The 27,522-nt window shown below is 46.5% G+C and overlaps 2 protein-coding genes across 8 annotated transcripts in view; one reads left to right on the top strand and one right to left on the bottom strand.

The window, feature by feature from the left end:
- The window catches only part of GNAL (G protein subunit alpha L), a 141,819-nt gene extending 139,097 nt beyond the window's left edge, over positions 1 to 2,722 (top strand). For all 6 annotated transcript variants that reach the window (XM_027575345.2, XM_027575348.1, XM_027575349.1 and 3 more), the window contains one exon: positions 667 to 2,722. In XM_027575345.2, coding sequence (XP_027431146.1) covers positions 667 to 813 — 147 coding nt within the window. In that variant the 3' untranslated portion in view covers positions 814 to 2,722. The remainder of the gene's footprint in view (positions 1 to 666) is intronic.
- Positions 2,723 to 3,239: 517 nt separating this feature from the next.
- Positions 3,240 to 26,915, bottom strand: MPPE1 (metallophosphoesterase 1). 2 transcript variants are annotated; one of them, XM_027575351.2, is made up of 11 exons: positions 26,517 to 26,915; positions 26,005 to 26,184; positions 16,472 to 16,855; positions 13,477 to 13,585; positions 9,187 to 9,290; positions 7,952 to 8,026; positions 6,210 to 6,318; positions 5,988 to 6,053; positions 5,774 to 5,896; positions 4,624 to 4,764; positions 3,240 to 3,665 (listed from the first exon to the last, which is right to left on the bottom strand). In XM_027575351.2, exons 3-11 carry the CDS (start codon positions 16,738 to 16,740, stop codon positions 3,483 to 3,485), a joined length of 1,179 nt encoding a protein of 392 aa, XP_027431152.1. In that variant the 5' UTR covers positions 16,741 to 16,855; positions 26,005 to 26,184; positions 26,517 to 26,915; the 3' UTR covers positions 3,240 to 3,482. The 2 variants fall into 2 exon arrangements, with proteins under 2 accessions (XP_027431152.1, XP_027431154.1); XM_027575353.2 differs by lacking the exon at positions 5,988 to 6,053.
- Between the last annotated feature and the right edge of the window lie 607 nt (positions 26,916 to 27,522).

Here is a 27,522-nt window from a genome sequence, read left to right as displayed (position 1 = left end):
ATGACAGCATCTCTCCGCATTGCCCCACTTAGCTTCCCAATGCACCTTGTGAATCATGACCGGTCATGCTTTTTCTCCTCTGGGAGAAAAGCCATGAACCTCCCACTGCTAACCAGGGGACACCCCCAGGAAACACTCAAGCTCTAGGTGGAGGAGGCAGTATGACTGATCTGCGATCCACATGGAATCACTAGCCATATGTGGATATTTAAACTTAATCAAATTAAACTAAAATCCATCTCTGTTGCATCAGCTAGTAATAGTGGTTCCCGTATTGGAAGGGTGAATACAGAACATCTCCATTATGCAGAAAGTTCCATTTGATAGCACTGGTTTAGGACTGACATTCATTTCTGGAAAATTCTCCCCTGATTTCTATAAGTGGCTGTCATTTAAATGTATGTCCTCTCAGCTGAACCCTAAGCTTCTGTGGGCAGAGGTAAGTGTGAGGTTCTTTGAGTTTCCAGCAGTGTTCAGTATTTAAACAGTCCCTACAAGCTAAGCGTTCCTATGCCAAACAAACCACAACCCCAGATCCTCTTGTCTTCAAAGTGTTGCCTGAATCCTTCTCCAAGAGCTAACGGAGTGACGGCGTGTTCCCACGTACCCCTGAGCGTGGTGGCCAGGGCCCCGCCGCACAGACAGCTTTTTTTTCTCTTTTTGCAGAGGATCAGCACAGCGACAGGGGACGGCAAACATTACTGCTACCCACACTTCACCTGTGCCGTGGACACCGAGAACATTCGCAGGGTGTTCAACGACTGCCGTGACATCATCCAGAGGATGCACCTCAAACAGTACGAACTCTTGTGAGGCAGCCCTGGGGGGGAGGGGGGAGCGGGGGCCGGGGGGCGCGCCTTCTCGCACCTTCTCTCCACCTGCCTCTCCTCCCTTGGCCACCCTGCCAGGTGGGGCATTTACTCCAGCACTGTCAGCCCCAAGCCATGGTCGAAAGTAGGGTGTTCTCAGTCTCATCCGGCTGCCACCTGTCCTGTTCTGTGTTGGCTCCCGTGTGACCACCAAGCCTCTGGCTACCTCTGTTCCCCTCGGGTTTGGTTTGTAGCTTTTGTCTTCACTGAGCGCACACAACCTCCCCCAGCGCCCCCACCCGCACCCCTTTGTGTCACTGCAGACCACTCTCACGCGGGTGGTGCTGCAGCGACATCTGTCCGGGTGAGGGTCCCTCTTAGTCATCCACTCAGTGCTTTATTGATTCAGCAGGAGCCTGATAAATGGGGGAGGAATGGCACTTTTTTCCCGAATTATCAGGCACGATTGTAGAGGCAGGGGTACGAGGCAGTCAGGCGGACAAGTGGTCGCCCCTTCGGAGCTGCGTTGGCCCAAGAGCTAGGCCAGACCTCAAGTCACAGAGTGGAGAGAAACCCTTTTTTCAGTCCCATTTGAGTCGCTGCCGACCTCAGGCATTAAATTAGACCTACTTTGAGCCTTTTACATTTAGGCAGAAAACCTACCACACGCACCGCTGCAGTGTGTCCTGTCTCAAAATGACTCTCCAGACTTGGACTATGCTTGGACAAGAGTCTCCTTCCATATCTTCTTGTTGTTGTTGTTTTATGGCTAGTTTATTATAACTGTACAGACCACCAAATGTAACATTATTTTATATAACTACTTAAAAAATCCTTGTAGATCTTTGTGCCTTGATTATGGCTCTGTCTGTACAAGAAATGTGTTTTTTATCGTGCTTAACAGCTAAATGTCAACATTACCTGCTGCTTGCTCTAAAAAAGAGAATGGTATCTGTAGAATTTAGGATATTTTATCAGGTTAGTACTTTTAAAAAATATCCTTGATTAAATATATATATATACACACACATATATATAAATTATACACATGAATCATTCACATTTTACCATTTTGTACCCACCTCACAAGCTTCTTTCAGAAACCAAGGATTTTTTCCTCCAGACAATATGTCTTTTGATTATTTTGCAATTTAAAGACTTCTACAAGCTCTCTGAGTAGAAATAGGCCAAGCATTCCCTTAGCCAGAGCTTTTGAACCACTCACTTGACCACAGTTTCTATTGTAAACAAGTAGCAAGAAGGAGACAGAGGGGTGTCAAGTGTTTGTGTCCAGCCTGAGAGAATCAAAAGATGGCATCTCCATTTGCCTCTTGAAGAAGAAATATTACAAAACCCTTATTTGAAATGCAAAGTCAAAATCCATGCCTGTTTCTCACAAGTGGAAGATCTGCAAACGCAGCCTCAAAAGTTATAGTACGGTACAATATCTAGAGAGAATCGCTTAGCAGTGATGCTTCATATTCTATCCACAGCCACGGCTTGGAGTGTAGTTTTCTTAGGTCCAAGGTAATCTGCAAACACGTCCAAAGTTATATTTCAACAATACAAATCCAGAAGTGATAGCTTAGCTGACGTCATTCATTTCCTTTTAGTCTTTAATATTTTCAAGTTTACTCTAGAAGGCATTTTATAATCCTTTATAAATGCATCCAGATTTAAATACTACTTGTCCAGAAAAGAGAGGATGACAACTTTCCAGGCAACCAGTGTAAGAAACACATAATTTATGTCAGCATCACTAAATTCTGGGCCTCTCATCCCTGTTGTGTAAAACTCTGATTTGAAATGAGACACGTAAAATGGAAATTATTTTCTTCCCGTTGAGCTTTCAATGTACAACATGAAGAACTGCAGAGCTGCACCCCCACATGTACACACAAAGCGAAGTCGTGTGCTGTTACATACATTGTCACTCAGCAGTTCCCTCGCAACTGAACTTCCTATTCAGAGACAGAGCCAGACTCGTAGAAGACACACAGAAAGAACACATTTTATCTGGCTTAAAATTATCAAAACATATTTATTTTTAAGTACCAAAAGCCACTTCCCAGTCCTTTTTTCAAGTTTCTTTGGATCGTGGACAGGCATTATATTCACATTTAACAGCCTGGTCTGCTGGAGAGAAAATTACACTTCTCAAAAAATCTGATTCCATTATTAGCACAGAAGTACAAAAGTCTGCGAAAACAATATATTCCTGCTTGTGGCATCTGTACTTTTATTTTAAGTGTACAGCTTTCTAATATATAAGAGTTTGAGGACTTCGTAGGGGGAAAGAAGCAAACCCAGTGTTTGTGCAAACACAATCCCGAGTGTGTTCCCGGGCCGTCGCCATCTTGGGGGACGTAGGACAGTCTAGTGCATGCAAGTGTGACTTCAATAGCTTTTACATATTGTACAGACACGATCTTTGATTATACATATGTTTGATAAAATGAGAAAACAGACTTGTTGTAGAGTACGCGTTCCATTTTTATAGCATGAGAACAGTACCATCAACTATTTATTCTGCAGGAATTCGCATCAGTGATTTACAATTTCTGTGATGTGTGTAAAGACAGCCTCCTTTGATCTCATCTCACGTGAGCCCTGCCCAAGGTCCAGTTTCTTGGGCTTTGTTACGTATTAGGAAATACAAAAGTCTCCTGCTCTTTACGTTGTCTTAAATTTTCTGAGCAGGTTCCAGCCAAAAAGAAGAGGTGAGGGTAGAAGCCCAGAGTGAACTAATATGAGGACCACCAGGAGCCCAGCTGCTACACAGTATGTGGCCAGAACGGTGTTCTCGTAGGGGAGGTAGCACTTGGCGAGGGCGTAGTCTGTGGGCGTCATACTGCCCTGGAAAGGCAATGAGAACTGTTACTGCCACAGTGAGAGCCCTCCCACGGCGCCACGCGACAGACTTAGACACAATAGGGGAAAGACAGCCATCTTGGTTGAGCCAGGTGAGGCCAGGAAGTGGCTCTCCTCCTGAGGCGAAGGGGCACAGCCTTTGGCCTCCACAGGCCACCCCCCACCAACCACAAGCACTGGTTAGAGACACGAAGGGAAGGCTCCTGGCGTGCTGAGTGGAGCCGAGCTCTCCATTGAAACTAGCCCCTGGCACAGCAGGTCCCCAGTGCAGTGGGCACACACAACAGAGATGCAAGAGGCTGGAGAGTCACATCAGTGGTCACTGAGAAACAAGGACAACAAGGCCATTTCATGCAACCTGTTACCCAGAAATGCACGTGCCGGGGGCACCTCAGTGGGCTTTTTTGGTAGACGTTTTTGTGATGTGGAATGACACTGAGGAATGGTCGCATTTACTTTGAATTTGAAAACATGAGGGTTTCCCCCCTCTTTTCATGAAGTAAAAGTACCTGACATAAAAGCATTAGGAGCTGGGTAAAATCAACATCGGGGGGCCACTAACTGAAACATGTCAAGTCAACTTGCAAGAGCTGTAGCATTCTCCTGCCATAAGACAAGATGATGGCATACAGCCGGTAAAGACAGGATCCCGTTTCCTTAGAAAATTAGACATGCAGAGCCTCCTATCTGAGGACGGTGCAGTCCATGGAGATGACACAACCTTCAGGATACCCCCTGCCCAGGGCAGTGCCGTGCTCATGTGTCCCCAGAGAGGCGTGCAGACGGGTCAGTGGATCAAACCAAGTGCGTGTGGGGGGCAGGGCAAGTCTGTATTTACAGCGTTTGTATGTTTTTACGGATTGCAGCAATTAAATAGTTGATTACTGTATAGATTTCAATACTTCTATGAGAGCGTTCGGATGAAAATAAATGTTCATATTACCATGATGAAGCTGGGGTTGTTTCTGTTCCTCCAACTGAAAGACGGCACGCTGATCTCGGGGACTCCGGCGCCATGGAGCACCTCACACGCACTGTGCGTGTGGCCGCTCAGGATGAGGCGAGGTCGCAGCCACCAGAGCAGCTGCCACACCCAGGGGGACAGCAACAGGCGGTCAGGGCCTGGACACAGCCCCGTCGGGGCCCAGTGCCAGGCCACCCACTTATCTCATGAAGCTAAATCTAAAATCTCTACTTGTTAGGGGGCTTTATTTTTTCCTTAAAATCCTTTGGTTGGTTTAGACCCGATCAAAAGTAAGCTCAGGCTTGTAGGGAGAATCTATCCTGCTCATCTCAGATTTTATATTTTTACAAATATTTCTATAAATTTATTTTATAAATATATTTATATTTTATTGTATAGTATACCATACATTATACAAATGTTTATATAATATAAATACATTTATAAACATATATAAGTAAGCACATCTTAAGTCCCCCCAAATTAACTAAGTTCCATTCACATTTTCAAATACATTTCAGTTGATGAAAAAAACTCTGAATAAAGAATAGCTGAGGATAGGGGCGCCTGGGTGGCTCAGATGGTTAAGCATCTGCCTTCGGCTCAGGTCATGATCCCAGGCTCCTGGGATCGAGCCCCACATCGGGCTCCCTGCTCAAGTGGGGAGCCTGCTTCTCCCTCTCCCTCTGCCATTGTCTCCACTTGTGCTCTCTGGCTCTCTCTGTCAAATAAATAAATAAAATATTTATAAAAAAAAAAAGGAATAGCTGAGGATATTATTAACTTGATATTAGGAAACATGGGGCGCCTGGGTGGCTCAGTCGTTAAGCGTCTGCTTTCGGCTCAGGTCATGATCCCAGGGTCCTGGGATCGAGCCCCACATCGGGCTCCCTGCTCAGCGGGGAGGCTGCTTCTCCCTCTCCCGCTCCCCCTGCTCATGCTCTGTCTCTTGCTTTCTCTCTCTCAAATAACTAACTAAATTCTTGAAGAAAAAAAAGGGGGGTGGTGGCCGGAGGAACAAAAGGATGCCATGAAAATCTGAGACCATGCCACACCCCCGCCCTCGGCCCCGGGGCGGCCATGCGACCCTCTGTCTGTCGGTGGGTGGGCATCCCGCTTCCCCGCACACCTGCTGTGAGGCCTCCCGGGAAAGCACGTCGTATCTCTCCTTAAACGGGATGGCCCGCTCTTCCAGAGGCGCAGCGTCCTCCCCGGAACAATTCGCATCGCTCCTCCGGAAAAGCGGGAAATGCTGCCGGGATTTGGAGAGGGTCACGTGTGACCAGCAGGTGCTGGCCGTGGGGCCGGACCCCCGGAGCTGGGGCGGCGCGGTCCCCACTCACCTGCAGGAGCACCGGGGCCGACGCGGGCAGCAGCGGTGCCCCCCGGCACGGGCCGGGGCCACGTTCCTGCGGTGAGAAATCAGTTAAACCGCCAGAGCCGGCCCTCCCTGAGCGGTAGGAAAGGAGGAGGGAGCTGAGGGATGCACCAAACACGAAGTGCAGCGACCGCCCCCGCAGAAGATGCCAGAACAGAAGCACCTGTGCCTTCAGGTGCTCTCCTACCTCGCGGGAGCAATTCAGTTTGTGAGAAATTTCGATGAGTTCGGCTTCCGCTTCAGAGCAAATGTGGCAGCCATCCCCTTCCTGGGCGACGCTGTTGACCAGCACAAAACTGAGGCGGAGGGAGCAAGCGCAGAGTCAGTGCTGCGGCCTTCCCGGCGCCGGGCTCCGGCCACACTGCTCCCGTGACCCTAAAGCTGAGCGCCCACAGCGTGAAGAACATGCCCCAGAACAGCCTGAAGTCTCAACTCGACTACCGTGTTTTAGGCACGAGTTGATATTAAGAAAGCACGAGGGCGTTATACTGGGAGTGGAGTCTGAGACACGGTCAAAGGAGTTTCAACCTTGAATGTGTGAGAAATCCCAGATTACAGAAGCTCTGAGGTCGGACCACCACTGTGCCCAGCATGTCACCATGTGCCTCGTCTGTAAAGACGGGGATACAGCAGCACACCCATGCCACGGACTCATGAGGACCGAAGGCAGTACAACCCTGCCTGCCACGAGGAAGTCCTCGGTAACCGCTCAACACTGTTACCATGACACTCAGCGAACCACACGCCGCATTTGCGGACATCTACACGCGCAGGAGACAAGGCTGGGGGGCGGGGAGGGGGTGGCCAGAGCTAACTGCTACAGATGATCCCAGACCAGGGTGCGGATAAAGTCAGTGATGGTTGCCCTCTACAAACCACTCTACCTTCATGAGACTTTTATAGACTCCCATTAAGTATGCTTTTATTTCCTACACACTTACCAACTGGGCATGAAGAAGGTACGTGTCAGTAAACACTGTGGGAAATTTAAAGAACCTTAGCGATTAGGAGCTGACAAACCAAATGATCTGAAATATGATCAGTGTGTTTTAAAGTTTCTTAAACTCTATGCTAAGGGAAAAAGAACTAAAACTCTTGTCACGTCTTTATAGGACTCAGGAAAGGAAGCTACTAGAGACTTGGTCCTAAGGGCAAAGGGAGGGGGAGGAGTGAGCATTGGTGGAGAACCCCTGACCTGGTCTCTGGGAGTGTCACAGATCATCTCTTGTGACAGACCCAGTGAGCTGCCACGGCCAAAGCCACGAGCACTGGACACCCATGGGGGCCACCATCTAAAGAGGAAGAGGCTTTCTCTCCCACCTTTTCTTTCTCCACTAGGTCTGCAGCCAGAACAATGTGTACAATCTTGTACACTGCACTGTGAACACACACCCAGACCTGAGAGGGTCCGGAGACAGCACGAAAATGGCCACACAGAAGGGGAGCTGGTGCTCATGGTCAGGCGAAAGGGTTGGGAGGCTTTGGTCTACAAATCAAGGCTGACAGGAGTGGGGGTGTACACAGCTGAAGCACAGTGAACACACGTGCCCCCAAATCCTGGGTGAGCAAACCCACAAGAGCACCCTTTATAAAGGGAAAGAAGTACATTTTGAACAAATAAAAATATGCTCCTTTACAGATTGGGCTGATTAATTTTCTACCACCCAGAGACATTGCAGGCAGGAAGAAAATGCCCTCGATGGCCGGGCAGAGTCATACACTGGCCGGTCCACTTGCAGCTTGTTAAGGAACACCAGGCTGCTAACCCTGACAGTGACCATCAGGGAGGGATGAGGCCTGCGGGGCCTTCATCAGAAACTGTACAGCAGATCACACAGAGCCCGGCTCCGACCCAGGATGACAGCTCCCTTAAAAAATGAAGTTCAAAGGACAGAAGGGGCTTCGTAAGAATTCACAAATAATACTCACTTCATTCCTTTCCAAGAAAACAGCCTTTCGGGGTTGAAAACTTTCTCAAATCGTTTTATTTTATATGTGCTCATCCTATATTCAATTGTAAAAAGAGACATTTTTCAGAGCAAGCCATTTTAGGACCTTTTAAGAGTTAGCAGAAACATGGGAAGTAACTCGGGATCTGAGCGCCGGGCTAGCTTTGGGAGGGGAGAGCTCCAGCCGCCCCAGGCTGTCAGGGGCAAATCTCAGCTCCACCACTGAGTGACTGCAAGGCCTAGGGCAAGTGACTTAGTCCCCAGAGCCGCAGTTTCCTCACCAGCACAATGGGTAAAATACTAGGACCATCGGAAAGATGAAATGAGTGGATATATGGAAGTAAAGTGCTTAGCCCCGATGTTTATAGCAGCATTATCCACAAGAGCCCAACTAAGGAAAGAGTCCATCGACTGAGGAAGGGATAAAGAAGAGGCAGCCTATATACATGGAATACTACCCAGCCATCAAAAAAATGTGAAATCTTGCCATTTGCAATGATGTGGATGGAGCTAGAGTGTATTAGGCTGAGCAAAATAAGTCAGGCAGAGAAAGACAAATATCATATGATTTTACTCATACGTGGAATTTAGGAAACAAAACAAATGAACATAGGGGAAGGGGGAAAAAGAGAGAGAAGCAAACCATAAGAGATTCTTAAATAGAGAACAAACTGAGGGTTGCTGGAGGGAGGTGGGTTGGGGATGGGCTAGATGGGGGATGGGCATTAAGGAGGGCACTTGTTAAGATGAGCACTGGGTGCTGTATGTAAGTGACGAATCACTGAATTCTACTCTAGAAACTAATATTATACCATATGTTAACTAGAATTTAAATAAAAATTTGGAGGAAAAAATAATAAAGTGCTTAAAACAGGCTGACACATCATAAGCACTACGTAAATATTATTTACAGAAGTCTAAATGGTCTTGTTTTCTGAGTCCCAAAGGAAATAATTGGTCATTAATGTAAGTTTCAAGTTAGAATCACCCAAGGGCACGTAAAAATCATTTATTCAACAGAGATTCGTTAAGGGTGTACAATGTGCCAAGACAAAAATCTTCACCCTTGTGGAGTTTATGCTCCAGGGCTTATATCTTTCAAGGACACCAAATGTCCCCCCCACAGCACAAATAAGGCTCTCACCTGAATGGTGGCAGGTTTAAAGTTACAGTTAATGAAGCTCTCAGGGTGCAATGCTTCGCTGAACTACTTACTGATAGTGGAAGCCAATGTCATGGTTGCCAGCAACCACCTTCAGCTGCACGTGACGTGGGTGTCTGAATATTTTCTGAAACCGTGCCACATCATCTGCCCAGGCCTATGAGAGAAACGGGTCACTGCTGAGACCCAGAGAACCCTCTCTTCCCTGTGGCTAAAAAAAAAAACCAACACGCTCCCTATTCTGATGATGAGAAATTAATTCCCCCCATCCGAATCAGGTTAATGTAGAACCTAGAATTTCTAATTCTATGTCATACTGCTTTTTTCTAAGACTTAATATTTTAATTTATTTAATTTGATGTCAGCTTTTAAATGGTATTCCCCGTATTAAAACATTAGATGGCAATTAATATACCCATTATTTTAAGATCCCCTAAAAATGATCCCCTGAAGCCCATGCATGGACCCCAGGTTGATAATCACTCCAGATTTGGACACATTATAAGAATAGGCTCTTAGGAAATGTCAAGTAAATTCATGTGTCTCAACCAAGACAAGGATGAGCACATCCCTCATCTTAGCATTTCCCTGTGGCTACCACTGTGGGAATGAGAACGGATAGGATATGGGAGAAAAAAAAGACAAAATCCAACCAAAATTTCAACATCATTCTGACATTTACTTTAACTATTAAAGCTTGAGAATTATGTTTGTATCATTCTGCTTCTTATTAAGCCTAAAAACATAAATTGGACAAACACAGGGAAGACAATACTTAGTTGGATAGTAATCAACTTTATCCTAAAAGTTTTTTTTTTTTTTAAGATTTTATTTATTTGACAGAGAGAGACACAGTGAGAGAGGGAACACAAGCAGGAGGAGTGGGAGAGGGAGAAGCAGGCTTCCTGCAGAGCAGAGAGCCTGATGCAGGGCTCGATCCCAGGACCCTGGGATCATGACCTGAGCCGAAGGCAGACGCTTAGCAACTGAGCCACCCAGGCGCCCCTATCCTAAAAGTTTAAGTAAGGCCCAATCTAGAGAAATATGCTAGAGAGAGTCCTTCAATATATTTACAAAGACTTCACTTTAACAAATAAAATTAGAAAAACAAAAATAGGGGTGCCTGGGTGGCTCAGTCAGTTAAGCATCTACCTTCGGGATCTCAAGGTCCTGGGATCAAGCCCCATGTCAGGCTCCCTGCTCAGTGGGGAATCTACTTCTCCTTCTCCCTCTGCCCCTCCTCTCTCGCTTATGATTTCTCTCTCTCTCTCCCAAATAAATAAAAGCTTTAAAAAAATAAAATAAAATGCTGTCCTTAATTCGCAAAAGCAACATATACATCCAACCTCATTTTATAACTAGTTGCTTGTTATATATAGTATTTCCATTATCTCATATTCAATTATGAGACCGTATAAACAGTGGGTTGCGCTTTTTTTAAGATTTTATTTATTTATTTGGCAGAGAGCACAAGTAGGCCGGCAGAGGGAGAGGGAGAAGCAGGCTCCCCACTGAGCACAGAGCCCAACGTGGGGCTCAATCCCAGGACCCCAGGATCATGACCTGAGCTGAAGGCAGACACTTCACTGAGCCACCCAGGTGCCCCAAACCGTGGATTTCTAACCAGATCTGGACCAAGACTTTCTGTGTAAAGCTTTTGGATTATCTTGGGAAATGCCAATGGCTTTTTTAAAAATATCCCACCCCAGCATAGCCACTCTGGAAAACAGTATGGAGGTTCAGTTAAAAGTAGAGGTACCGGGGCGCCTGGGTGGCTCAGTCGTTAAGCGTCTGCCTTTGGCTCGGGTCATGATCCCAGGGTCCTGGGATCGAGCCCCGCATCGGGCTCCCTGCTCTGCAGGAAGCCTGCTTCTCCCTCTCCCACTCCCCCTGCTTGTGTTCCCTCTCTCGCTGTGTCTGTCTCTGTCAAATAAATAAAATCCTTAAAAAAAAAAAAGTAGAGGTACCTCTGAAACAAATAATGCAATATATGTTAAGAGAAAAAAAAAAAGAAGGTAGCAGGGAGGGAAGAATGAAGGGGGGAAATTGGAGGGGGAGTCGAACCATGAGAGACGATGGACTCTGAAAAACAAACTGAGGGTTCTAGAGGGAAGGGGGTGGGGGGATGGGTTAGCCTGGTGATGGGTATTAAAGAGGGCACGTTCTGCGTGGAGCACTGGGTATTATGCACAAACAATGAATCATGGAACACTACATCAAAAACTAATGATGTAATGTATGGTGATTAACATAACAATAAAAAATTTTTTAAAAAAGTAGAGGTACCCCACAACCCAGCAATTGTACTACTACATATTTATCCAAAGAATACAAATATAATGATCCAAAGGGGCACATGCACCCCAATGGTTATAGCAGCAATGTCCACAATAGCCAAACTATGGGAAGACCCCGATGTCCAACGACAGGTGAATGGATAAAGATGTGGTGTATATATAAAAACATGTACACACACACATACACACACACACACACACACACACACACACACACACACACACACACACTGGAATACTACTCAGCCATCAAAAAGAATGAAATCTTGCCATTTGCAACAATGTGGATGAACTAGAGGGTATTATGCTAAGTGGAATAAGTCACTCAGAAAAGACAAATACCACATGATTTCACTCATATGTGGAATTTAAGAAATAAAACAGAGGATCATAACAGAAGGTAAGGAAAAATAAGATGAAAACAGAGAAGGAAACAAACCATAAACTCTTAACTCTAGGAAACAAACTGAGGGCTGCTGGAGGGGAGGTGGGTGGGAGATGGGGTAACTGGATGATGGGCATTAAGGAGGGCACGTGATGTAACAAGCACTGGGTGTTATATACAACTGATGAATCACTGAACTCTACCTCTGAAACTAATACTACACTATGTTAATTAAATTGAATTTAAATAAAAAAATTTTTTTAAATATCCCACCCTCCCCCCAAAATCCCTAAAACCATTCATGACCAAACATTTTTAACTAAGCAGCAAAAGTTTTTTTCTTTTTTCCGTTAATTCCAGGAATATAGTTAAGTAAAATATTTTGATAGCTAAGGTGAAAACAGCCTTTCTCTTTGGTTATGGAAAGGCTTAGGTCATCTCAACACCCAGATGGAGGCCCCTGAAGGTGCAGGAAGCTCACACTAGGCCCCCATGGCTCCTTCTGCTAAGAGGAGGGGCGCCCGGGTGGCACAGTCGCAGTTAAGCATCCAAATCTTGATTTCAGCTGAGGTCATGATCTCAGGGTTGTGAGATCAAGCCCCACGTTGGGCTCCGCTCTCAGCACAGAGTCTGCTTGAGTTTCTTCCCCCTCCACCGCTCCTCCCCCAACTCTCTGATAAATTTAAAAAATTTTAAAAATTTAAAAGGAGGGTAGCAAGTAACTTTTATAGCACAATTCTCATAATTTCATGGTTAAATGATCAAGTGTAAAGTCAAATTACATTTCAATATGTATTCTGTAATTCTGGTGACAAGTGAAATTGCATGCACCTTGGCTCTTTTTCCCTTTCCCAAGAGGCTCACAGGAATGTGCATTCCAACAAAGTGAGCTCTGACTAATCTATTTCCTACGTAAACAAACACAGTGGACAGTCAAACAACATGAGTTTGAACTGGGAGTGTGTCAGCTTATACATGGGCTTTTTTTTATAAAGACAGTACAGTACCGTGAAGGTATTTTCTCTTCCTTATTATTTTCTTAGCAACATTTTCTTTTCTCTAGCTCACTTTATTCTAAGAATACAGAATAGAATACACGTAACATACAAAGCATGTGTTAACTGACTGTGTTACCAGCAAGGTTTCCAGTCCATAGTGGGCTATTAGTAGTTAAGTTTTGGGAGAATCAAAAGTTATACACAGGGGCGCCTGGGTGGCTCAGTCGGTTAAGCGGCTGCCTTCAGCTCGGGTCATGATCCTGGGGTCCTGGGATCAAGCCCCACATCAGGCTCCCTGCTCAGCGGAGAGCCTGCTTCTCCCTCTCTGCCTGCCTCTCTGCTTACTTGTGCTCTCTATCTCTCTGTCAAATAAATAAAATAAAATCTTTAAAAAAAAAAAAGTTATACACAGATTTTTGACTGCACAAGGTCAGCATCCATACCCCGGCAATGCCCAAGGGTCAACTGTCTAAGATTAGCTTGCCTAACCCAAGACTGGCATGAGATACAGATCCTAATAAGCTTCAAGATGGACTATACATGTTTAGTGTTGGTGCTAAGCAAAACTTCTAAGCCTCACAGATACTGCTTCATGGATTTTTCTGGGCTGCCTGTCCTGGACCCTCAAAGTAGGATTAGGGTGCCCGGATCACAGGGTCCTACCTGGGAGGAGCTCCACTTCCCTTCATCAAAGATGTCCCCTAGAATGAAGACGACTTCTGGCTGCAACAACCACAGAGACGTCTGAAAGGCTCTCTCCATTTGCCACTCCCTTGAGGTCAACAGGAAAAAGCACAGCATCAGTCTCGTTCTTAAGTAGAGCCTAGATCTGTCTTATGGGCCATTTAAAAAGTGAACCGAATAGTCCCATTCTCCTTCCACGGCCCCACCCCTGCATTCCCATCCAGGCCTGCAAGGGTCCGAGTCCGTATCTGATTAAACGTGGGGAACAAGGAGCCCGAGGGAGAGTCGGGCTGCCCTGCCCACACATCTTAAAGGCTGACTTCCCCTATGTGGCACCCACAGATCAGACCCCACACTGCACCCCAGAAGCCATCCCTCAGTCACGACAAGCCCCAAAGGTCAGGGAGAGCTCAACGCAGCTTCCAAAGATGCCCTGCGTAGACTGATTTTGCACCACAGCAAGATGATAGCATCTGCCTTAAGTTTCACTTCTCCTTGAAGGACCTCAACTTCCTGCCTGCCTTCAGAATTGGGGGAAGATAATGGGAGAATCAGACTAGCCAATATCAAAACTGTAAATCCTGTAGATTTCAGACATCCAAGGACTCATCCTGTGGATAAGACAAGTGAATGAAAAGAGCCTAGGCGGCACTTGGAGGACTCAGTTGGTTAAGCGTCTGCCTCCAGCTCAGGTCATGATCCCGGGATCCTGGGATCAAGTCCTGCAATGGTCTCCCTGCTCAGCAGGGAGTCTCCTTCTCCCTCTGCCCCACCTCCCCCCAGCTCATGCTCACTCTCACTCACTCTCTCTCAAATAAGTAAATAATCAAAAAAAGAATCCCGCCTGGGATCCAGAACCTGACAGGCAACGACTTAACACCCCAGCTCCACCCATAAGCCCTTGTCCGGCCTTGAGAATGTCACCTACTCTCTCTGATTCCTATTCTTCATTGGTAAATGGGAATAATAAAACCGACTCTCACAGGGCAGTTATGGGATTGAATGAGATAGCATTTGTAATGCGCCCAGCACAGCACCCACACACAGTAGGCATTCACAGGTCAGTGCTTTCTCGAAACACCCTCCCCTCTCCCTGGCCAACTCTGACCTGTGTCATTTTCCTAAGGATCCCAATTCTTCCCTCCTTTTTAAGGCAACCTCCTTAAGCAAAATTTCCAAGCCTCACAGAGTTCCTCCCCTACCAAAGGGGACTGTGACATCCCAGGGCACAGAAATAGGGAAAGATAATTTGAGGTCAGCGGGGACCCTGGTCTAGGCCCCATATAAACTGCTGCACAGCGCACACCGCCACTCAAGATACCTCCCAAAATTCAGTTCTGTTTTTCTTGACTGAATGTTACTCACCCTGGAGAAGAAAGCATCTAGAAATTGCAGCAGCAAGAGGGCAGGGAAGAAAGCTCAACTGGTAAGGCCCAAATGAAGTCAAAGGAAGGCTCACCTAGGCCCTTCTCTATTTCATGCCTCCTTTGGTTCAAAACTTGAGTACAGAAGGACGGCAGCCCCTCCATCCTTCCTTCTTTTGTCTCGCCTTCTTCCCTCACCCCTGGGGACGTTATACCTCTCCCCCTCCCACTCAGCATAAGGCTCACCCATATCCAGAGTCCTCCAGGGATAGTCCTGCTCACAAGGATAAAGACCTGTTTGGGGAGGCTCAAATGCAGTCATGAGGAAAAGGGGTCACGGTACGGGGGTGGGTCACCAGGGGCAAGAAGAGAACTCTGCTGCCCTGGTGGCTGAAAGCCCATCACGACATTGGTGGGCGTCATTCACGACAGCCAAAAGGTGGACGTATCCATCAACAGATGCACGGAGAAACAAAACGTGGTCTACATATACAGTGCAATAGCACCCTGCCTTAAAGAGGGAGGAAATTCTGACGCATGCCCCAACACGGACAGACCTGGAGGATATTCTGCTCAGTGAAATAAGCCAGACACAAAAGGACAAATACTGTATGACTCCACTTTTATGGGGGACCTAGAGGAGTCAAATCCAGACAGACAGAAAGTAGCATGGTGGGGGCAGGGGCTGGGAGAAGGGGGAACAGGGAGTCAGTATTTAATGAGGACCAAGTTTCAGTTTGGGAAGAAGAAAACATTCTAGAGATGGCTGGTGGTGACGGCTGCACCACCGTGTGAATGTACTTGATGCCACTGAAATACACACTTAAAACTGGTTACGATGGTAACTTTTATGTTACGTGTACTTTACCACAATTAAATTTTTTAAAAAGCCTTTTTTTTATTTTATTTTATTTATTTATTTGTCAGAGAGCAAGAGCACAAGCAGGGGGAGCAGCAGGAAGAGGGAGAAGCAGGCTCCCCACCAAGCAGGGAGCCCAACGCGGGGCTTGAACCCAGGACCCTGGGATCATGACCTGAGCCGAAGGCAGACGCTCAACCAACTGAGCCACCCAGGCGCCCCTAAAAAGCCTTCTGATGGGAAAGCAGGTGGACTCTGCTGGGCCAGTCTAAGTTGGAGAGACAGGACCTGATCCTCTCCCCAGGGTGACAGCCACACATCTGCTCTGCTCCGGCTGCCCAGAGCAGGCAAACACCAAGTGGGCTCAAAATGACACACCAGCAACTGCCAGGGGGGACCACCAACCCAGGCCGACCACAAGCAGGTGCCAGACCTTGCCATGGACATTTTCCTCACAAGGCCTGTGAAGTCTCTGGTATTAGCCAGTTACAAACAAGGAGGCAGAGTCGGGCTTGGAGGGGCCCTAGGAAATGGTCCAAAGTCACAAGACTCAAACCCAGACCTGCCTCCCAAATCCTGGGTCCTTATAAATAACAGATGCTCTGCAAACAGTATGTTCAAGGAAGAGTCAAATGCCCCATGTGTCTCTCTTTGAGAGGAAAATAACTAAGGACTATCCTGACCTATAGGGAGAGGGATCCACCCTTTTTGGCCATAGAATTTCAGAAAGATTCCTGATTGTAGCTCCTACCTTCGTAATTTGTCTAGCCAATGGCCTCGCACTTCCCCAAGCAAGTGGGTATCAGCCAAAAACATGGCTTTCAGAGTCTTCTGTCCACTGTCGTGGGCTGGAGTTTTCACCTCAGGCCAATCACACCGAAAGATCACTAAGTAATAGATTAAAAATTCACAAAACAGAAGCACGGCAAAGACAACAGCTGTGAGTTTCAACAGCAAGGAACTCCTTCTCTTTAGCAGACAAAGATGCTGCCTTTCAAACCCCAGCCTGATCAGAGCCATGGCTCCTGCCCAAGAGTCACCAGCATCCAGGAGTGAAATCCATCAAGAATTCACCATGAGAGAACTGTGGAATCCTGGGTAAGGTGCAGCCGGTGTCCAGCGCTTAGCCATGTACCTACAGGGGAAAGAGAAAGGATCAGATTATGTTTCTTAATAATGCCATAAATACTCCTTCTATTAAGAACTAATGAGGGCGCCTGGGTGGCTCAGTTGGTTAAGCAACTGCCTTCGGCTCAGGTCATGATCCTGGAGTCCTGCGATCGAGTCCCACATCGGGCTCCCTGCTCAGACCCTCCCCGCCTCATGTGCTCTCTCTCTCTCATTCTCTCTCTCTCAAATAAAAAAATAAAATCTTAAAAAAAAAAAGAACTAATGAGTTACAGGGGTGCCTGGGTGACTCAGTCGTTAAGCGTCTGCCTTCGGCTCAGGTCATGATCCCAGGGTCCTAGGATCGAGCCCTACATCGGGCTCCCTGCTCCGCGGGAGGCCTGCTTCTCCCTCTCCCACTCCCCCTGCTTGTGTTCCCTCTCTCGCTGTGTCTCTGTCAAATAAATAAGTAAAATCTTAAAAAATAATAATAATAACTAATGAGTTACAGAATCCCACCTATATTCCCAAATAAATGAAATGTCCAGTCCTTGTACAGGATAATATGTTGGATCATGCTATAAGAATGATCCTCCCTCTAACACGATAAAGTTTTACTGCCACTTTGGAAATCATTAAATAAGAATCCATCCAGAGGATGTTAAGGTAGGAGACATAAGGGGCACCTTGGTGGCTCAGTCAGTTAGGCCTTCGGCTCAGGTCATGATCCCAGGGTCCTGGGATTGAGCCTCACGTCGGGCTCCCTGCTCAGAGGGGAATCTGCTTCTCCCTTACCCTCTGCCCCCCAACTCGTGCTCTCTCTCAATCTCGAATAAATAAATAAAATCTTTTAAAAAAAAAAGGTAGGAGACATAATGGAACAGTCGACAAATATTAAGTAAGTATAACTTGACCCCCAAAACTTGACTCCCACCCCTCGACCTTACAAATCAACAGGCCAGAAGCCCCCTGTATTGTGTTGCCTCTGGTGTGAATTCAGCACTTTTCCATATTCCTTTTCCACAAAAGAATTGAATATTCATGGACAATGTGCTTCAGGGATGCGAGCAATACATTCTACTCTGGGCTCAGAGATCAGGGTCTCACAGAGCCACCCATCTGTCAACACAGCATCTGGATTATATGTTTGCAAGAATACGGCTTTTCACCTGCAAATGAGCCTTAAAATTCTGGATGGCCTTCTGCTAGAAGACATCTATGTACAGTGGTTTCTCTATGGGAAACTTTAAAATGTTTATGGATTCTTCTGAATCATAAATGAAGTTTGTACCTATTTAAAAAAAGAAAAGCATCCACTTCTGACACAGCTGAAGAGAAAGGTCGGTACAAGGATGATCTGAAACAGGCTTTAAGAAGTGACATGCGGAGCACATGGGGGGCTCAGTCATTAAGCGTCTGCCTTCGGCTCAGGTCATGATCCCAAGACCTGGGATTGAGTCCCACATCGGGCTCCCTGCTCCGCGGGAAGCCTGCATCTCCCTCTCCCACTCCCCCTGCTGGTGTTCCCTCTCTCGCTGTGTCTCTCTCTGTCAAATAAATAAATAAAAATCTTAAAAAAAAAAAAAAGTGACATGCAGGGCGCCTGGGTGGCTCAGTCGTTAAGCGTCTGCCTTCGGCTCTGATCATGATCCCAGGGTCCCAGGATCAAGCCCCTGGGGGGGGGGGTCTGCTTCTTCCTCTCCCTCTGCCCCTCCCCCTAGCTTGTGTGCACTCTCTCTCTCGCTCAAAATAAATAAATAAAATCTTAAAAAAAAAAAAATAAGTGACATGCTACTGAAGTTCCTCACCTTAGGCTCCACACGAGGATCTTAAAGGACAGTGACCTGATAGCTGCAGAGAACTGGTAAGGGAGAAGCTCCAGAAGTCTCTCGGGGAAGGTTTAGAGGGCCACTGACCACAGATCCTCATTGAGCCAATAAATATAGAAAATCCCTTCCTGGGGGGGATGTTTTTCTAAGATGAATCCAGGAAACCTCATACGGCTGATAGGCAAGGGGTCAAGAACACTCTCTCCTGGAGGGTCTAAAATAATCTCTGCAAAATTCAGTTTCCAGAACTGTCCACATCTGCACATAAGCCTGAGTCCCTATAAGAGTCCCTAGCTTACAGCACAGTGGCGTTCTACATACCAATCAACCATTAAGCTACAGAAAAATTTTTAAATCTCACCTAAAGAAAAATAAATGGGGGCAAACACGTATTTTGAGCCATTATCAAAAGTTTAAAACAGAACCTCAGAATTGAAAGTGATAAATGATGGATGCCCTTCCCGCTCCTCCAAATGGAGCACTGACAACATCTGTGACTTTTCAGAAAAGAAATGACAGGATCGGAGGAGCAGGAATGGCTCTGGGCCCAAGTGTTCACCCTTCCTCTGCCTGCTCTCGAATGGCGTTATTTACAGTAAATCCTTGATTGAAGAGGGAACAGGACACGAACCCCAGATTGTAAATGTGTCCTTGCAGATAGGGAGGTCAAAGGCAGGGGTGCATGTAATCTGGGATCAAACGCTCTTCCTGCAATTTTACTCCGAACACCCATCTGTCTTTATCAAGCGGTCCGACCACCAGTGACCACGTGCCACACGCTGTCCTCTCCTCAGAACCTCCTCGCCACCTCGGTTTCTCGAAGGATGAACCACGCGCGCCACATATCTAGAATCGCCGGATGCTTATTCTTCCAACCGGGGACATCTTTGAGAGGGAAAAGTGGCATTAAGGATAATAAAGACAGGGCAGTGGTGTAAGCCAGGGCAGCCCCAGGCCCCTCAGGGAGCGCGGTCCCCCTGTGCATGATTCCTCCCGTGAGGCTAGCGCTTCATCTGATGCCGAAGAGGACAGAGTAACGAGGACAGAGGACAAAGTAAGGCGTCTCTTGCTGTCATCCATCTCTCAGCAATCGAACTCCAGAATGAGGTACAAATGCCCCTAGTAACCATTCACCAGGGAGACGAAGAACATGGATCCTCTATTTGGGTGATGCTCGTAAAAGAGAGAATGAGAGAGCCTCGAAGGAATCTCTCAATACCATCTCATTTCCTTTGGTTTGATTCAATCCAATGTCTCAGAAGCAACCATGTGGTGTTACTATCTCACTTTCTTTCAAAAGGCCCAAGAGTCTTCTGAAATCCTAACCACGGCAGCTGAAACTTCCCAAAAACCTTCACGTTTCCTCAGACTTCGGAGGGTGTGCCTGGGAGGAAGGAGCCCAGCCTCGTGGGGCCAGCCCTACAATTCTCCTAACATGCAGACCTTTGCTCTTTAGAGGCTCCAGGCTCTCTGAGATGAAAACCAGAATGACGACTTCATAATTGCTCCTCTACACCCACTTCCTTTCATCTAAGAAGCTGGTTTCAGGAGTTGTAACTAAGATCCGGAACACGACCAGGGGAGAGGAGCGGCCTGGAGCAAGGTGGGCCCAGGCTGCCGTCCAAGTGTAGCACACAGCGGGGGTCAGGGGCTGAGGGGCTGCAAAACTGCAGCCCCTCAGCTTCCCTGGAGCCACGGAAGCAGTACAGGACACACAGAGACAAGCCAGGGGAGCTCTCCCCAACCAACCCAGCTCCCATGTACCTTTGATCCCGCTGACTCCTGGCCGGCCTCTGGCCCCAGGCTGACAGCTCAGATAAGGAGGGCCACAGGGCAAACAAAAGGTTGGGGGAGTCCCTGCCCTTCCCTCAAGCATCTGTGTTCTTTTTTCCGTAAAGACATAAAAGATATCCTACAGAGAGCCCTTCAGCCAGAGGACTTAGAATAAAGGAAGGGAAGGAAGAAGGGAGGTGGGAGGAAGGAGGGAGGGGAGGAAGGAAGTGGGGAGAGAGGAACGGATGAGGGGAAGGGAAAGAGGGAGAGCAAGCTAGCGGGTACCGTTATATATTTTCTTGTGAAAACCCTAACACCATGTGACTCAGCTCTGTGGTATAAGAAACAGAACTCCTCATGGGGTGAAAACCATTGTGTGACAACTTCTGACACCAAATCCTTAAACGAAATTCCTTTTGCTCAAATCTTGGAAATCTGCTTTCTCTATCCAAACTTATTGTACTACTCTGCAAATTAGTACTCCCCAATGTTGTCTTCAAGGTGATGGCCAAAACACACACACACACCCCTTTTCCCTCCTGAAATGAAGCCAGGGTAATTTTTAGGGCCAATGGGGATGGGGCAGGGGGCCCACTGTCCCCCTAGAAATGCCACAGCAAGGCCAGCACCAGGCACACATGAGGTAATGAGCTCCTACCTTATGGCTGCTTCCAGATGCCTATAAAGTGCCCTTCTCCTTATGCTCAAGCCAACCTCAGGGACAGCACGGCGTCCTCATTTTCAGCCGCGGCTGACCCATGAAAAGAACATGCTGAGCACGAGGAATTGGGAGCAACGGACATTTCCAGCACAGGGGCAGACCTGGCACAACGGAGCCTACCTTTCTCGGCAGGAAAGAGGAAAACCTCTACAGGGAACCAGCCACTCTTTCCTCTTCCAGTATCTCATCCTAGGTTATGAATACCAACCGGCAGGAAACAGCTACGCTGAACTGGAAAAAAGTCCAACGTATAGCTCTGCTATGTGACCTTGGGCAAGCCACTTACCCTTTCTGAGCCTCATAATGGGGGTCACAGTGCTGTATCCACTGATGTCATGGGATTGACAGAAATTATGTTCACAAATGTGCCTTTTTTAAACAGTAAAACCTTCCGTGAGGCACGTATGTCAGGACTGGATCAAAGAGCAAGCCTTCCACTCTGGTGAAATCAGAAGCAATGGAACTCAAGGCAAATAGCCATAATCAGAGTAGGGAGAACGAAGGCAGCAACCGCAGAGAGCCGTTCTCTCTCGTGTACCGAGCTGGACTTGCTAACACTTGACATCCAAAGTCCCTAGACCCTTTCCTCACTAAACGTAAACCTGAACTTGTATCTCAACCACAATGAGTAGCTCAGTGACTTAAAATCCCCACAGCCATGCAGCCCGAATAACCAAATGCTGCTCTGTCTTCCACATCTCGGCTCTCACAGGCTAACGAAGAGAAACTGTGTTCTTTCCAAGATCAAATGAAAGGGGGGCCGGTCCTTCTTTGGAGCACTGTGGAGTGCTCTACCCAGGCCCAAATGCGGCTAACTCTTCCTGCCTCCTCCATAAATACAGGGGGGGAAATGTAATAATCCACCTTATATCGCTAGACGTACAACTAGGCAGTGAGTGCTTTCAATAAAGAGACTATTCTCTCTGTGTGTTGCCTTCTCATGGTTAAGTGATGAAGAATTCTGTCCATGTTAAGACACTTCTCTGCATTAGCAGACTTGGGTTCAAAAAGCAAAATTACTCAAATGTGATTGTTTTCAACTCACTCCCCCCCCAAAGTGAATCTGTCAATTTTATTAAGCTCATCAAATGATATCCCAGCAGGAAAACTACATAGGCCTCCCAACACTGTTCAGTCTGGTTGGGATCAAAAGGCAGACACACGACGCATCTCAGGACCCTTCCTGACTTGCCTATAAGAGAGCAAGGTTTGATATTAAAGGTCCCAGGAGGCCCTGGTGAGAACTAACGTGCAGAATCTGTGCGATTTTGATTTCTACCCCCTACACACACCTTATTCCTGACATCACACATGATGACATCAGTCACATTTACCACCCCATAATTTTTCCAAAAAGCTGTAAGAAACCCATCCCTGGTTTATGAAATCGGTTTGGTGGCTGGTGACGAGAGTTTTAAAAAATAAGATAGAATAAAACAGAATCGAAAACATTAGCCTGCAGCGTACATAGTAAAGGTAAGGCATCATAAAGTTGATTTCACACAACTCTTGTCTCCACTTTTCTGTGCATGGATCTGTGTGTCCTGGTCAGGATATAAAACGTATTTCTCACTGCACTAGTCTGTGAGCTCCCTAAGTCAGGCACCTTACCTTGTCCATCCTCACATCCCCCCTCTGCCAGTGCCCAGGATGGTGCCCACAAACAGTAAGTGCTCCATAACATCTGTGGAGTGAATAGCCTACATTTAACCTTATTGTCCCAAACATTTTAGAATTACAAACATATATTATCACTCCTTTGGTCTTTAAATGCGTCACAGTCTCCAGCCATAGGAACAGGAGGAACAGATTCAAGACGATGTCCTGTTCCCCTTGGTCAGAGGGACAGGCAGGAATTTAAAGACAGGCAAACAGGTGCACAGAACACATTTTCTCACAGCCCCTGCGTGGAACTCTTACAAAGGAAAACCTTGCATGGCCTTTTGGTGACAGGGAAGTAATGACAACCTTCCCCGAGCCCTTTTGGAGAAAACAGCTTTCCTTCTAAAAGGGAAGTACATGAAAATGCCTGGCAGCGCCTGGGTTCTCTCCTAAACCCCGAGGCTGGCATGACCTGGGCAGCTGGGGAAGCCTATATCCTAGTTGTGTTCTTTCCTAGTACGAGAGCTCAGGCAAGTCACTCAAAGAAACAGCAAAGGGGGAGGGAGAGAGACAAGATGGTTATTATAAAAAACAAAACATGGGCGCCTGGGTGGCTCAGTCGTTAAGCGGCTGCCCTCAGCTTAGGTCATGATCCCATTGTCCCGGGATCGAGTCCCACGTGGGGCTCCTTGCTCAGCGGGGAGCCTTCTTCTCCCTCTCCCTCTGCCTGCCACTCCCCCTGCTCTTGCTCTCTCTCTCTCTCTGACAAATAAATAAAATCTTTAAAAGAATAAAAAAATTTTTTAAAAAAGAACTGAAAACAGGGACCCAGATATGTGTACACCCATGTTCACAGCAGCGTTATTCACAAGAGTCAAAAGGTGGGATCGACCCCAATGTCTGTGGATAGATAAGCAAAATGTGCTATATGTATATCTAGACATAGTGGAATATCACTCAGCCCTTAAAAAGGAAAGAAATTCTGACACAGGCTACAACATGGATAAATCCTGAGGACATTATATACTAAGATAAATGAGCCAGTCACAAAAAGACAAATACTCTATGAGTCCATTTATATGAGGTCCCTAAAGTAGTCAAATTCATAAAGACAGAAAGTAGATGGCAAGGTGGTTGCCAGGGGCTGGGAAAAGGGAAAATGGGGAGATGTTGTTTCATGGGTATAGTTCCAATTTTTCCAGATGGAAAAGCACTAAAGATTGGTTGGACCACGATGTGAATACACTTAATCAGATTGAGCTATACACCTAAAAATGGTGTATAAAGAGACCCAAAAGAATGAGAAGACAAGCCTCAGACTGGAAGAAAATATCTGCAAAAGACACCTCTAATAAAAGACTGTTATCACCCCATCTACAAAGAACTCCTAAAACTCAATAACACAAACAACCGAACTAAAAAGTGGACAAAAGACAAAAGATCTTAAGCATTTCACCACACACACAAACAAAAGGAACTATGTGAGTTGACAGATGTGTTAATTAACTGTTGTGTGGATTGTGATAACCATTCCACAATGTACATGTGTATCAAATCATCACATTGTACATTTTTATTATGTACAATTTTACTTGTCAATTGTAGCTCAATATAGCTGGGGAAAAATTAATAATTAAAAATAAATTTAAAATGGGCCAAAGAACCCTAAAAGACACCTCACCAAAAAAGTATATTGGCAAATAAGTACATGAATATAGGTCATCAAAGAAATGCAAATTAAAACAAGAACAAAATATACACCTCTTAGACACACCAAAGGTAGACAAGACAGACACCTGTCAGAATCACCAAAATCCAGAACACTGGCAACACCAAATGCTGGTGAGGATGCGGAACAACAAAAACTCTCGTTCATTCCTAGTGGGAACGCAAAATGGTGTAGCCACCTTGGAAGACAGTCTGGCTGTTTCTTACAAAACTAAACATACTCTATACCCTATGATCCAGCAATTGTGCTGCTTGGTATTCTACCCAAATGAGTTTAAAACTTATGTCCACACAAGTTTTAATGTTTTTGTTTGCTGACACAAACATAGCAGCTTTCTTCATAATTGCCAAAACCTGGAAGCAACCAAGATGTCCTTCAATAGGTGAATGGATAAATAAACCGTGGTACATGCGGACAATGGAACATTATTCAGTGCTAAAAAGAAAGGAGCTATCAAGCCCTGAAAAGACATGAGGAACTTTAAATGGGTATCATTAAGTGAAAGAAGCCAATCTGAAAGGCTACATACTGTAGGATTCCTTCTATATGACATTCTGGAAAAGACAAAACTATGGATACAGTAAAAGATCAGTGGTTGGGGGTGTGTAAGGGGGAGGAAGAGAGAGATGAACAGGTAGAGCACAGGAAATATTTAGGGCAGTGAAAATCCTCTGTATGATACTATAATGGTGGATATATGTCATACATTGTTAAAACCCATAGAATATACACCACCAAGAGCCGACCTAATGTAAACTATGGCCTCTGGGTGATTCTGATGTGTTAGTGTAGGTTCATCAATTGTAGCCAATGTGTGACTCTGGTGTGGGATGCTGATAATGGGGGAGAGCGTGCTATGTGGGGGCAGAGATCATATGGAAACTCTCTACTTTCTGCTCAGTTTTGCTGTGAACCTAAAACTGCTCTAGAAAATAGTCCATTAATAATTAGCAAGATGGTAAATTTTTTGTATATTTTACAACTAAATATTTTTTAATTTAATCATAACCTGATACATGATACAGCATAGATGAACCTTGAGGACATTAGGCTAAGTGAAATAAGTCAGACACAGAAAGACAAAGTACTGTATGATTCTACTTATATGGGGGACCTACAGTGGTCAAATTCATAGAGACAAAGTAAAATGGTGGTTGCCAGGGCCAGGGTTGGGGGGATGGGCAGTCATTATGTAATGGATATGGAGTTTCAACTGGGGAAAAAGAAAAAGTTCGGTAAATGGATAGTAGTGATAGTTGAAGAATAATGTGAATGTACTTAATGTCACTGAACTATAAGCTTAAAATGGTTAAAATGTTAAATTTTATATTATGCAGGTTTTCCCACAATTTTCTAAAAAAAAGAAAGAGGCACAGACACACAACACACACACACTGGACGCTACAAGCTAACGATGTCCTATAGCAAGGACTTCCTTTTGGATCTAAATAAACTACCTTTATATATAAAAAGAAGTCTTGGGAGCCTGGGTTTAGGGGAATATCACTGAGTCACCTTCTCACCTTTTAAACGATACAACTGGTAGATGAGACTGGTAGGAAGGCTCTAAGTTGGCTTGTGTTCCCCCACATCAGAGCACCTTTACTTGAAATAAAGTAAAATGTGTGCGTTGTTGCTGTTCGGTTAACCAATTTTTAAAGTGGATAATGCATCAGTCCCTAGAGGGTACAGCAGGTGCTGCCCTGTGGCACACAGAGAAGGAACCTGATCAGTGTTTAAAGTAAACAAACAAACAAAAAAACCAGCTAAAGAAAAATGACTGACATGTTATTGTTCAAGAATAGATCTCTTAAATTATAGCGCAAAATATTAACATATAATATATGCATGCCACACTGCTCTGTACTGCCTAACACATAAAAATAGCAGCTGCAATCCATAACTGCGAACAAAATACTTTATCCATTGACTGAGTTTTAACTTCAAAGCCATCATTAAATATCTAAATTCCCTCCACCCAAAAACAGCATTAAAAAATGTGTAATATGCACTGATCCATAGTTTTTTCTCTTACCTGTCCATTATCTTAAATATATTAGCACAGTGTCATCAATGGCTATTCGAATGTTAAATGTTCCACCTTAAATAAGACGGATTTTATTTTTGTCAATCTACATCTGCAAACTAGAAAGTGAGAGGCGCCTACGATTTGATACCTGGGCCTTAAGTAATCATGATTCTCCAGCAAATAAATGACTAATTCCCAGAACACCGTTTTTTCAGCAAATTCTCAAACCTAAAAAGGCAAGGAGGTTCCAGTCTGCAGTAACAAGAAATAGCAATTAACCTAGAAGCCTAAATATTATAGTATGGTCATAAGAATACATGGAGAATCCTGCTTGCGGTGGGCGGCCAACCACCCGGCGAGGCAGATCGCAAAGCAAAGCCTCCGGGTGAGCCGGGCCCCCATCACTTCACCTGTCCTCCGGCCCGCCGAGCATCCCTGCAACTTCCTGTTTCCGCGCACGTGGCCCAGCGGGTCCCCGTCACCCCTGGCACCGCGCGCCGCCGGCCTCGGGCGGGCGGTAAATACTAAGTCGCCGCGAAGAGACACGCCCCCGGCCCCGCCCCCGCCCGGGCCCAGGCCGGGACCCCCAGTGGGCTCCACGGGCCGCCCCAAACGGTGGGTGCAAAGAAGCAAAACCCTACACTTGGCCGCATCTTCCGCAACGACTCGGCTCTTCGTGCCATCCTTAATGTCGTCTAGACTTTATTCTCCGCTCGGGTCCTTAGTGCCGCGGCTCCCTGGAACCCCAGAGCAACGTCCGAGAAGGCGAGGGGCGCGCTGCAGCCGCGAAGCCGTTGGCGCCCAGAGCGCCGGCCAGGGGAGGAGGGGCGCGCCGGCCGGTGCGGATCGGGGCGGCCCCGCGGCGGCTCCGGAGCCCCGCTCGTGGTCAGGGCGGCCCGGAGCTCGCTTCCCGTTTGCACGGCCGCGGCTCGAGGCGGGCTCCGCGGGCCCTCGGTGCGCCCAGGCTCTGCGCCCGGGACGCCGGGGGCGGGGCGGCGGCGGGGGGGTGGCC

Source organism: Zalophus californianus, chromosome 14 (genome assembly GCF_009762305.2).
Source record: "Zalophus californianus isolate mZalCal1 chromosome 14, mZalCal1.pri.v2, whole genome shotgun sequence".
NCBI classification, from domain to species: domain Eukaryota; kingdom Metazoa; phylum Chordata; class Mammalia; order Carnivora; family Otariidae; genus Zalophus; species Zalophus californianus.
This window is presented reverse-complemented; position numbering and strand designations above follow the sequence as displayed.